General features: G+C 44.6%; 1 protein-coding gene across 1 annotated transcript in view; it reads left to right on the top strand.

The window, feature by feature from the left end:
• Positions 1–504: 504 nt before the first annotated feature.
• Positions 505–14,229, top strand: part of LOC124274869 — a 41,973-nt gene continuing 28,248 nt past the window's right edge. The window contains exon 1 of the mRNA XM_046710241.1: positions 505–575. Coding sequence (XP_046566197.1) covers positions 505–575 — 71 coding nt within the window. The remainder of the gene's footprint in view (positions 576–14,229) is intronic.

Below are 14,229 nucleotides of genomic sequence, written 5' to 3'. Positions count from 1 at the left end.
CTACAGCTACACAGGTAGGGGACAATGCTTGACACACCATCTCCCTTCTACAGTCCCTGTACACCCTGGCACACAGGTGTCTACAGCTACACAGGTAGGGAACAATGCCGACACACCATCTCCCCTCTACAGTCCCTGTACACCCTGGCACACAGATGTCTACAGCTACACAGGTAGGGAACAATGCCTGACACACCATCTCCCTTCTACAGTCCCTGTACACCCTGGCACACAGGTGTCTACAGCTACACAGGTAGGGAACAATGCCTGACACACCATCTCCTCTCTACAGTCCCTGTACACCCTGGCACACAGGTGTCTACAGCTACACAGGTAGGGGACAATGCTTGACACACCATCTCCCTTCTACAGTCCCTGTACATCTTGGCACACAGGTGTCTACAGCTACACAGGTAGGGAACAATGCCTGACACACCATCTCCTTCTACAGTCCCTGTACACCCTGGCACACAGGTGTGTCTACAGCTACACAGGTAGGGAACAATGCCTGACACACCATCTCCCCCTCTACAGTCCCTGTACATCTTGGCACATAGGTGTCTGCAGCTACACAGGTAGGGGACAATGCCCGACACACCATCTCCCCTCTACAGTCCCTGTACACCCTGGCACACAGGTGTCTACAGCTACACAGGTAGGGGACAATGCTTGACACACCATCTCCCCTCTACAGTCCCTGTACATCCTGGCACACAGGTGTCTACAGCAACACAGGTAGGGAACAATGCTTGACACACCATCTCCCCTCTACAGTACCTGTACACCCTGGCACACAGGTGTCTATAGCTACACAGGTAGGGAACAGTGCTTGACACACCATCTCCTTCTACAGTCCCTGTACACCCTGGCACACAGGTGTCCACAGCTACACAGGTAGGGAACAAAGCTTGACACACCATCTCCCTTCTACAGTCCCTGTACACCCTGGCACACAGGTGTTTACAGCTACACAGGTAGGGAACAATGCTTGACACACCATCTCCCTTCTACAGTCCCTGTACACCCTGGCACACAGGTGTCTACAGCTACACAGGTAGGGAACAATGCTTGACACACCATCTCCTCTCTACAGTCCCTGTACACCCTGGCACACATGTGTTTACAGCTACACAGGTAGGGAACAGTGCTTGACACACCATCTCCCTTCTACAGTCCCTGTACACCCTGGCACACAGGTGTCTACAGCTACACAGGTAGGGAACAATGCTTGACACACCATCTCCTCTCTACAGTCCCTGTAAACCCTGGCACACATGTGTTTACAGCTACACAGGTAGGGGACAATGCTTGACACACCATCTCCCTTCTACAGTCCCTGTACACCCTGGCACACAGGTGTCTACAGCTACACAGGTAGGGAACAGTGCTTGACACACCATCTCCCCTCTACAGTACCTGTACACCCTGGCACACAGGTGTCTACAGCTACACAGGTAGGGGACAATGCTTGACACACCATCTCCCCTCTACAGTCCCTGTACATCCTGGCACACAGGTGTCTACAGCTACACAGGTAGAGAACAATGCTTGACACACCATCTCCCTTCTACAGTCCCTGTACACCCTGGCACACAGGTGTCTACAGCTACACAGGTAGGGGACAATGCTTGACACACCATCTCCCTTCTACAGTCCCTGTACACCCTGGCACACAGGTGTCTACAGCTACACAGGTAGGGAACAATGCCCGACACACCATCTCCCCTCTACAGTCCCTGTACACCCTGGCACACAGATGTCTACAGCTACACAGGTAGGGAACAATGCCTGACACACCATCTCCTTCTACAGTCCCTGTACACCCTGGCACACAGGTGTCTACAGCTACACAGGTAGGGAACAATGCCTGACACACCATCTCCTCTCTACAGTCCCTGTACACCCTGGCACACAGGTGTCTACAGCTACACAGGTAGGGGACAATGCTTGACACACCATCTCCCTTCTACAGTCCCTGTACATCTTGGCACACAGGTGTCTACAGCTACACAGGTAGGGAACAATGCCTGACACACCATCTCCCTTCTACAGTCCCTGTACACCCTGGCACACAGGTGTCTACAGCTACACAGGTAGGGAACAATGCCTGACACACCATCTCCCTCTACAGTCCCTGTACACCCTGGCACACAGATGTCTGCAGCTACACAGGTAGGGAACAATGCCTGACACACCATCTCCCCTCTACAGTCCCTGTACACCCTGGCACACAGGTGTCTACAGCTACACAGGTAGGGGACAATGCTTGACACACCATCTCCCCTCTACAGTCCCTGTACACCCTGGCACACAGGTGTCTACAGCTACACAGGTAGGGGACAATGCTTGACACACCATCTCCTTCTACAGTCCCTGTACACCCTGGCACACAGGTGTCTACAGCTACACAGGTAGGGGACAATGCTTGACACACCATCTCCCTTTCTACAGTCCCTGTACACCCTGGCACACAGGTGTCTACAGCTACACAGGTAGGGAACAATGCTTGACACACCATCTCCCCTCTACAGTCCCTGTACACCCTGGCACACAGGTGTCTACAGCTACACAGGTAGGGGACAATGCTTGACACACCATCTTCCTTCTACAGTCCCTGTACACCCTGGCACACAGGTGTCTACAGCTACACAGGTAGGGAACAGTGCTTGACACACCATCTCCCTTCTACAGTCCCTGTACACCCTGGCACACAGGTGTCTACAGCTACACAGGTAGGGGACAATGCTTGACCCACCATATCCCTTCTACAGTCCCTGTACATCCTGGCACACAGGTGTCTACAGCTACACAGGTAGGGAACAATGCTTGACCCACCATCTCCCTTCTACAGTCCCTGTACACCCTGGCACACAGGTGTCTGCAGCTACACAGGTAGGGAACAATGCTTGACACACCATCTCCCCTCTACAGTCCCTGTACACCCTGGCACACAGGTGTCTACAGCTACACAGGTAGGGAACAATGCTTGACACACCATCTCCCTTCTACAGTCCCTGTACACCCTGGCACACAGGTGTCTACAGCTACACAGGTAGGGAACAATGCTTGACACACCATCTCCTCTTCTACAGTCCCTGTACACCCTGGCACACAGGTGTCTACAGCTACACAGGTAGAGGAACAATGCCTGACACACCATCTCCTCTCTACAGTCCCTGTACACCCTGGCACACAGGTGTCTACAGCTACACAGGTAGGGAATAGTGCTTGACACACCATCTCCCTTCTACAGTCCCTGTACACCCTGGCACACAGGTGTCTACAGCTACACAGGTAGGGAACAGTGCTTGCCACACCATCTCCCTTCTACAGTCCCTGTACACCCTGGCACACAGGTGTCTACAGCTACACAGGTAGGGGACAATGCTTGACACACCATCTCCTCTCTACAGTCCCTGTACACCCTGGCACACATGTGTTTACAGCTACACAGGTAGGGAACAATGCTTGACACACCATCTCCCCTCTACAGTCCCTGTACACCCTGGCACACAGGTGTCTACAGCTACACAGGTAGGGAAAAATGCTTGACACACCATCTCCTCTCTACAGTCCCTGTACACCCTGGCACACAGGTGTCTACAGCTACACAGGTAGGGGACAATGCTTGACACACCATCTCCCTTCTACAGTCCCTGTACACCCTGGCACACAGGTGTCTACAGCTACACAGGTAGGGAACAATGCTTGACACACCATCTCCCCTCTACAGTCCCTGTACACCCTGGCACACAGGTGTCTACAGCTACACAGGTAGAGAACAATGCCTGACACACCATCTCCCCTCTACAGTCCCTGTACACCCTGGCACACAGGTGTCTACAGCTACACAGGTAGGGAATAGTGCTTGACACACCATCTCCCTTCTACAGTCCCTGTACACCCTGGCACACAGGTGTCCACAGCTACACAGGTAGGGAACAATGCTTGACACACCATCTTCCTTCTACAGTCCCTGTACACCCCTGGCACACAGGTGTCTACAGCTACACAGGTAGGGAACAATGCTTGACACACCATCTCGGCTTCTACAGTCCCTGCACACCCTGGCACACAGGTGTCTACAGCTACACAGGTGAGGGAACAATGCCTGACACACCATCTCCCTACAGTCCCTGTACACCCTGGCACACAGGTGTCTACAGCTACACAGGTAGGGAACAATGCCTGACACACCATCTCCCTTCTACAGTCCCTGTACACCCTGGCACACAGGTGTCTACAGCTACACAGGTAGGGAACAATGCTTGACACAACATCTCCCTTCTACAGTCCCTGTACACCCTGGCACACAGGTGTCTACAGCTACACAGGTTGGGAACAATGCCTGACACACCATCTCCCCTCTACAGTCCCTGTACACCCTGGCACACAGGTGTCTACAGTTACACAGATAGGGAACAAAGCTTGACACACCCATTTTCTCCCTCCTGGCCTGGCTACACTAGTGTAACATTGCTGCACTAGTGTAACATTGTACCCTGACCTGTCCTGCTAGTGTAACTGACAACACTGATGTAACATTGTACCCTCACTGACCCTGGCTGCACTAGTGTAACATTGTACCCTGACTACCTTGATTGACCTGACTCTACTAGTGTAACATTGTACCCTGACAACATTGATTGTCCTGGCTGTACTAGTGTAACATTGTACCCTGACAACACTGATTGTCCTGGCTCTACTAGTGTAACATTGTACCCTGACAACACTGATTGTCCTGGCTGCACTAGTGTAACATTGTACCCTGACAACATTGATTGTCCTGGCTGCACTAGTGTAACATTGTACCCTGACAACACTGATTGTCCTGGCTGCACTAGTGTAACATTGTACCCTGACAACATTGATTGTCCTGGCTGCACTAGTGTAACATTGTACCTGACAACATTGATTGTCCTGACTGCTACTAGTGTAACATTGTACCCTGACAACATTGATTGTCCTGGCTGTACTAGTGTAACATTGTACCCTGACAACACTGATTGTCCTGACTGCACTAGTGTAACATTGTACCCTGACAACACTGATTGACCTGGCTGCACTAGTGAACATTGTACCCTGACAACATTGATTGTCCTGGCTGTACTAGTGTAACATTGTACCCTGACAACACTGATTGTCCTGGCTGCACTAGTGTAACATTGTACCCTGACAACACTGATTGTCCTGGCTCCACTAGTGTAACATTGTACCCTGACAACACTGATTGTCCTGGCTGCACTAGTGTAACATTGTACCCTGACAACACTGATTGTCCTGGCTGCACTAGTGTAACATTGTACCTGACAACACTGATTGTCCTGGCTGCACTAGTGGAACATTGTACCTGACAACACTTGATTGTCCTGACTGCACTAGTGTAACATTGTACCCTGACAACACTGATTGTCCTGCCTCCACTAGTGGATCATTGTACCTGACAACACTGATTGTCCTGACTGCGCTAGTGTAACATTGTACCTGACAACACTGATTGTCCTGGCTGCACTAGTGTAACATTGTACCCTGACAACACTGATTGTCCTGGCTGTACTAGTGTAACATTGTACCCTGACAACACTGATTGTCCTGGCTGCACTAGTGTAACATTGTACCTGACAACACTGATTGTCCTGGCTGCACTAGTGGATCATTGTACCTGACAACACTGATTGTCCTGACTGCACTAGTGTAACATTGTACCCTGACAACACTGATTGTCCTGCCTCCACTAGTGGATCATTGTACCTGACAACACTGATTGTCCTGACTGCGCTAGTGTAACATTGTACCCTGACAACACTGATTGTCCTGGCTGCACTAGCGTAACATTGTACCTGACAACACTGATTGTCCTGACTGCGCTAGTGTAACATTGTACCCTGACAACATTGATTGTCCTGGCTGCACTAGTGTAACATTGTACCCTGACAACACTGATTGTCCTGACTGCACTAGTGTAACATTGTACCCTGACAACATTGATTGTCCTGACTGCACTAGTGTAACATTGTACCCTGACAACACTGATTGTCCTGGCTGCACTAGTGTAACATTGTACCCTGACAACACTGATTGTCCTGGCTCCACTAGTGGATCATTGTACCTGACAACACTGATTGTCCTGACTGCGCTAGTGTAACATTGTACCCTGACAACACTGATTGTCCTGGCTGCACTAGTGTAACATTTTACCTGACAACACTGATTGTCCTGGCTGTACTAGTGTAACATTGTACCCTGACAACATTGATTGTCCTGGCTGCACTAGTGTAAAACTGTACCCTGACAACACTGATTGTCCTGGCTCCACTAGTGGATCATTGTACCTGACAACACTGATTGTCCTGGCTGCACTAGTGTAACATTGTACCCTGACAACACTGATTGACCTGGCTGCACTAGTGTAACATTGTACCTGACAACACTGATTGTCCTGGCTGCACTAGTGTAATAACATTGTTCCTTGACAACATTTATTGACCTGGCTGAACAAGTTTAATATTTCCTGGGGCTTTAACTCACAACCAATTGATAGCAAAAGAATTGTTATATTGTCTAGACCTGTTAATCAGCATATTGATAAAAATAAATGGCATTCAATGTTTCCTGTCCCTTAAACATTTTTCCTGGGCTAAACAGGACTTATTATCCATTGAAGATATTGAATAAATTAAGTGTCCATTCAGAGCATCAACTTCCAAACAACCGTTTGATACAATCTTCCCCTCCTAACATGTGGAACGAGTATGCAGATATTGGAAAGTACTCAGTTACCAAGGTAACCTGATTTATATATTTCCTACAATGAACTGCCTGTTTCAGCTTTTCCGGTTGAAACACACAATTTAGCTTTTGCCCCACCCACCTGTGGTGTAGATTACCAGGAAATGACTGCATCACATACACCAGCAGTGCTGGGCTGGCAGTCATCATACCCCAGATACTTAACATTTCCTTATTTACACTGTCCAATCAGGAACAAAGTTCCATGACCGCTAACACACTGCTGACTAGGTGGGGGTTTTCATGATTCAGAAATACAAATGCATGCATGTTTTCATGCAGAAAATAATCATGATAATAAAATATTTCTGAGGGTTGCACATAAATGAAACCTTTTTATGAACTGATTTTTTTTTCAGTGGCTTAGAAGTTTAAAACCACTGTGTTATAATGATTTTAAATTATGCCTTGTTATAGCTGAGACTTTTAAGTTTGACATACTATTGTGTAAGATATCGTCGTCCCGATCCACAAGACGTTCTTAACCCCACAACATTTGTACGCCTATGATATACTGTACAGTTATGATCGGTTGTAACGTTACGGACACTTTGTGGACCCTGATCTCCAACATCAGAGCTGGCACTGAATGAAAATATTTTAAACCATATATCGTCTCAGAAGTATCATGATATACTGATTTATAATTTCATCTGGGAAACAGATTCTACCAACCCTAATCATGCAATTATCAAATGGTAGGCCCTTAGCAAAATATAATGCAGGAAACTCAAACAAGGGAGATAACTCCAGTGTGACTAACTGTCAAGGAAGTCCTGCTTGGTGAAGCTGTAGTTTATTGGTTGAGGTTCTGGGCATATATTGAATGAATGTAGAAACTTTTCCTCGTATGTTAGTACAGATTAAATATACACATCACCTGATCACAAAACTTCTGAAAAGCCATTCAACCTCGCCCAAACTATGAAGTATGGTGTGACAGGTATTGTTACTGATAACACTGCAGCACACACCCTGCTGTTATCTTATGTCAATGTCTTAATATTGAAGTCAGCTTATATCTATGAATCACCAAGTTAGCATTTGTTGTATTGTTTAACCTGTACTAATTACTGATAATGTTGTTGATGTTGTTAATGAGTGAGTGAGTGAGTTCAGATTTAATCACTTCGGCAGTATTTCAGCCATATGGTGAAATATCATACAATTATAGACTGGTGATGGGGTCAATACCTTCGTCCTCGGTCAACATTGCTTTTCGCGGGTCCATAAAAACAGGTATTGACCGAATTTACCAGTCCATAATTGTTTTATTATGTAATTACCCCCCAAAAAAGCTTCTTAAAAAAAAAACATGTCCATTTAGTCAAGAAAAGTAATTTTATTTTCGCTACAAACCAATAACGTTATGTCGGCAATACTGTGACATGTAAACAATAGAATGACGTCATAGCTTGACGTCAAAATCTATTTTTAGTAACTCAAGTCAATATGACTTTTGGTCGGACCTCGGTTGGAGTCAATATGCTTTTCTGTCGACGTTCACGTGACCGCCTCTAGACCAATCAGCTGGCTGGAAAAATATGCTTACATAATAAAACAAGTTATACATTCATGATGATGATGATGCATTTTGTATGAAGAAAAAAGAGAACAAAACCGCCATTTATCAAACCTTTCAGGTCGCTCAGTTGACAAAATGATCAAGTTGTGCACTCATGTTGCAGTCAGCTAGTCATGGGTTCAAATCCAATATTTTGCATACATGGAATATGGTATGTGTATTTTCAGACGTTAAACTTTTGGAAGAAGGGCATTTCATACAGTGTATATGGTATTTGTATTTTCTGACATTAAGAATTGCTTATTGAAGCAGAACATTTAATACAGGGAATATGGTATGTATTTTCTCTGAGGGTAAGAATTGTTTATTGAAGCACGGCATATAATAAATCATAATGGTATGTGTAGTTTCTGATGTTGAGAATTGTTTTTTGAAGCAGGAGTTTAGTACAGGCAATAGGGTATGTGTATTTTCTGAAGTTAAGAACTGAGTGTGAAATGAAGAAGTGGATTCCTCACAAACAGGATGTTCATCCGCTTACAAAGTTACACTTCATTCCAAGTTGCTGACTCAGCTCTTTGTGTTCAACCACTGCTTGTCACACCACCATGTAGTGCTACGACATGATATACACTGGCTGTATATCACTATATAAGGCTGGAATGATAAACTGTATATCATACGCGTTCCCCTTATAAGCTCTAGCTGTCAGAGGGAGATATATACTTTGTAAACACATACCTAGACACTCTGTAGTATACAATACATGGGAACATTGCCCAGTTGAGTTGTTCCTTATAAGGGAATGAGGCTAGATGGGAGAGGCCTCTAGTCCTGGAGAACTGTCACTCAGGTATTACATGTATTTCACCTGTCGTGGCTTGATTGACAGGTGAGTCAATACTTGTCAGAGTTATAAATAATTTGAAATGTGGAGCATTGGGTTTGACATATGCTGTGATTCAAGGTGAGATTTGATGATGATCATCGAGTGCAATAATTAGATGTATCCTGTTTCAATTAAACACTCTTAAAAATTCATAGTTATTTTATGGATTTTGTTTCTTTAACTTTCTGCATTTTTAGCAGATGTACAACAAATGGGTAAACTTCTAGATGGAATCCATACTTAGGAGTAACAGACAGTGAGTGAGTGAGCATGGTTTTACGCTGCTTTTAGCAATATTCCAGCAATATCACAGGGGGGGTAGCCTAGTTGTTAAAGCGTTCGCTCATCACGCCGAAGACCCGGGTTTGATTCCCCACATGGGTACAATGTGTGAAGCCCATTTCTGGTGTCCCCTGCCGTGAGTTTAGTTTTACGCCGCTTTTAGCAATATTCCAGCAATATCACGGCGAGGGACACCAGAAATGGGCTTCACATTTCTGTCTGTCCCACAGTCCCTGAACAACATTTTTTCCCTACTGCCTTTCTGCAGCTGCTAAAGCCCTAAATAAAGCAAGTCTAGATTTCCTCAGGTTCTGAATCTCTGGTCTCCCTAGGGCTCCTTTTCAATATAAATGGGCTTGTTTGTTACTATCCAAATTATATATATTCAGAGACTAAGCCTTAGTCTAATTGTACCCATGTGAGGAATCAAACCTGGGTCTTTGGCGGGATGAGCTAACGCTTTAACCACTAAGCTACCCCACCTCCCCTCATCAGTTGTGTGGCCTCCCTGATTCAGGGAGGATGTTGAGGTTCTGATGAAGGAGATAAAGAGTCTTCATCAGTTGTGTGGCCTCCCTGATTCAGGGAGGATGTTGAGGTTCTGATGAAGAAGATAAAGAGTCTTCATCAGTTGTGTGGCCTCCCTGATTCAGGGAGGATGTTGAGGTTCTGATGAAGGAGATAAAGAGTCATATCAGTGAAATTCCTGTTTGAATGGTGATAATGACCATGATGAATGAATGACCCACGGTTGACCCAACAGTGTTTGCTGTGAATGACAGACAGCAATATCCAGCCTCTAAGAAGCCTAATGTTTATGACAATATTCTTGTTTGCAGTTTGTCAACAGAACAACTCAAAACTAGCGAGTCAGTGCTACCAGCACAGGGGATGTTGTATCGAAGATTGTCCCCTACTTCTGAGATGTTTGTTTTCATTATCAATTGTCGAGACTTTACCAAGTTGTGCTGTACCAATTTCCAAATCATTACTCGTTCTCTGTCCTGTGTCCCAATATGAGTATCGTATTTTGAGGACATCTATTTATTCAGATGATACCTACTTAGATCAGGCTGGCATTTGAAATGTAAGAAAATTAATTCGAAGGCTCTTTGGTGCTGTTATGCACAAGTGGTATCAAGCCATTGATTCATGAATTTGCTCAGTTCTCCTTTTTACTATTTTGGAAATGGAATATGTCTCAGTAGTCAAGCTTGTGTCATATAATGCTGCAACCTCACAATTGAGATGTATACAAAATGTTCATTCACTCACTCCTTTACCCAACCCGTGAAGGTCCAGGTTAGAATGAACCTTCAGTAACCCATGCTTGTCATAAGAGGCGACTAACAGGATCGGGTGGTCAGGCTCACTGCATGGCCTGGTTGACACATGTCATCGGTTCCCAACTGCGCAGATCGATGCTCATGTTGTTGATCGATGCTCATGGGTAGAATTGATCTTCAGCAAGCCATGCTTGTCGTAAAAGGTGACTAACGGGATCGGGTTGTCAGGCTCGCTGACTTGGTTTACACATGTCATTGTATCCAAATTTGCGTAGATCGATGCTCATGCTGTTGATCACTGGATTGTCTGGTCCAGACTCGATTATTTACAGACCGCCGCCATATAGCTGGAATATTGCTGAGTGCGGCGTAAAACTAAACTCACTCACTCACTCACTCCTATACCCACTTGCTCTCATTCGGGCAGTGTGGTAGCCTACATTGTTAAAGTGTCCGCTCATCATGCTGAAGACCAGGGTTCAACTCCCCACATGGATACAATGTGTGAAGCCCATGATATTACTGGAATATTGCTAAAAGCGGAATAAAACCATACTCACTCACTCTTTACTCACCTCACTCACTTCACTCACTCACTACCACCCATTCATCCATTCACTCATTCACGTTTTGACCCACTTTCTCTGGGCAGTACAACTTTCTACAGTTTATGCTTCTCAACCTGTTTCTGCAGCAGTGACTTCAACACCATTTTCAGCTTTTATAAAGGGCACCTGTTTGTTGCCAGACATGTTGCTAAAGTTAGATCATGGAATATTCATACGTTTGACTTTGCCAAATAAATCACAGGGAGGACTGAAAAACCTTTGCTTTAGTTTTGTTTGTGATTGACAGATCTGTGAATGTGTGTTCAAGTGTTCTGTACAATAATCTGACTAAGCCCTGTCTTAGTTTCCGGCTTGTATTCAGCTGACTTTATACACTGTGCAGTCAGCCCACTTGTCAGTGGGATGTGAGGTACCGTAGTTCCCCTAGAGGAAGAGCTGTGTGTTTACATTCATGTGTTCTGTAATCTGTATTAGTTTCTGACTTGTATTCAGCTGACTTTATCAAAGGATGAATTTACACTATGCATTCATCACACTTGTCAACGGGATGTGAAGTACCATAGCTCTCCTAGCTGTTTGTATACATTCATGCTTTCTGTACTCAGCCCACTTAATAGTGGGAAGTGACGTACCATAGTTCCCCCATGGATGAGTTCTATATTCTCCCTGAGGGGTTCCAGCTTGTGTTCAGCTTCAGTTCTACTTGTACTCAGCTTGTGTTCAAATTGTATTCAACTTGTGTTCAGCCTGTGCTCAGCTTGTGTTCAACTACTATTCAGCTTGTTTTTTATATGTATTGAGCTTTTAAGGTATTCAAAATATGCTCAACTTGTGTTCAGTTTGTATTCCACAAGTTTTCAATATTTGTTCAACTTGTGTTGAGATTGTATTTAATTTGTATTCAACTTGTATTCCATATGTATTCAGCTTGCATGCTGATTTCTTAAAGGAACTGAATAATCATTTCACTCAAGAAGTATTGATACAGGCATGAAGTTGCTAAAATATCTGCTTATTCTTAGTCATGTCTTTAACGTTTCATGAACCAGACAAAAATAAACACATCCTTTATAGGCAACACGCACCTCTGATGCCAAATTTAGCATATGGACAACTGATTTCATGAATGGCAAGAACGCTTTTATAGTATGACCAAATCAGAGTCAGATAGCGAGCTTGTGAAATAAACACGAAGCCCTTATAAGGCTGTGAATGTTTACAGTGTATTATCTCCCCATGTCCACAAGTAGGTTCTGTGTTCCTGTATACTGGAAAGTTTCTATATATCAGCTATCTACAGTGTTGACACAGGCTTTATGTGACAGCCACTCCCCAGTCTGACTCACTGTACACCCCCTCCTGCTCCAGATACCCCATCACTGGGGGTCAGATGGGTCCATCTCGGGGTGGACAGGCTGTAGATGTCCCCCAGCTTCACTACTTGCGGATGTGTGTTACACTGTTGCCTTCATCTGGTCCCGTCTGCTTTGTGGTCTGTTCCCGTCTGCTCAGCACTTGACATCAGAGGGAAGACAGCAAGTCTAGTTTTATTGCCATAGTCTGTCTCACAGTCCCTGAACCACATTATTTTACCTACTGCCTAGCCCACCTTGCAATGCTAAGCCTAGACTAACAACTAGTCTCTGAAATGAACATATTTTACTGAAAAAAGTTCATAGTAAAAAAAAAAAATATAATGAAAAGGAGCCCTGAGACTTTCTTCATTTTCAGAGAGGTGGGGGAGGCTCCCCATGAGTTAATATTAAACACTAGTGACAGCTAGAGATCAACTGATAATTACAAGCCATATTCTGGCTTGTGAATTCAGCAGATTGGTACAGACCCTGAAGCTGAGGAAATCTAGACTTGCCACATTTTCTAGACTTGTGTGGGCTTTCTTGGATATATTTGCTTCAGGGTTTGTACGAGAGACTATGCTAAGCCCTAAATGAAGCAAGTCTAGTTTTCCTCAGGTCCTGAATCTCTGGTCTCCCTAAGGAATCTTTTCAATGTAAATGGGTTTATTTGTTACTGAGACTAAGCATTAGTCTACTATTGCCGTAACTGTTTTGTTTGTCAGCTCCAAAGCAAACAGTTTCATGAACTTCCTTGTGTGAATGTTAGATTAAAAATTCATTCATTTTTGTCCCCCGCCGCAACGCGGGACGGGGGACTATGTATTCAGCGGCGTCCGTACGTACCGATTGTTGTTAACGCGATATCTCATGAACTGTTGTACTCAATGTCTTCAAATTTGGTGACAGCCTACATTGGGGGATTACCCAGACACCAGTCAATTAGGGTGACCTTGACCTTATTTTCAAGGTCACCACGACACTCTGACAACTTTTCAAACTCTTGTTAACGTGATATCTCATGCACTGTTGTATCCAATGTCTTCAAATTTGGTGACAGCCTACATTTTGGGATTACCCAGACACCAGTCAATTTTGGTGACCTTGACCTATCTTCAAGGTCACCACGATCCTTTGACCACTTTTCAAACTTATTTAAACGCAATATCTCATAAAACATTGCACCCAGTGTGTTCAATGATGTTGACAGCCTACATTGGGTGATTATGCAGACACCAGTCATTTCAGGCATCTTGTATGTGACCAAAAAATAAAAATAGTAAATATAGATATTCCATTCTTTAGTGGCGGGGGACATTGCCATATCAGTGGCAAACACTTGTCTCTTTTAAATTTACCAATACACTTTGGATATACTTCCTTGTATTTATTGAATCATTTGATGTTTTTAAATGTTGTTACAATCATTTAATATCAGTTGAACAAACTGCAATGCATATGTTAAACAAATGCTTAGTCTCTGAATATATTTAATTTTGATAGAAATAAATAGTTCATTTTGTATTGAAAAGGA

The sequence above is a fragment of the Haliotis rubra genome, unplaced genomic scaffold (assembly GCF_003918875.1).
Source record: "Haliotis rubra isolate DU_JTF1 unplaced genomic scaffold, ASM391887v1 Scf195, whole genome shotgun sequence".
NCBI lineage: Eukaryota > Metazoa > Mollusca > Gastropoda > Lepetellida > Haliotidae > Haliotis > Haliotis rubra.
This window is presented reverse-complemented; position numbering and strand designations above follow the sequence as displayed.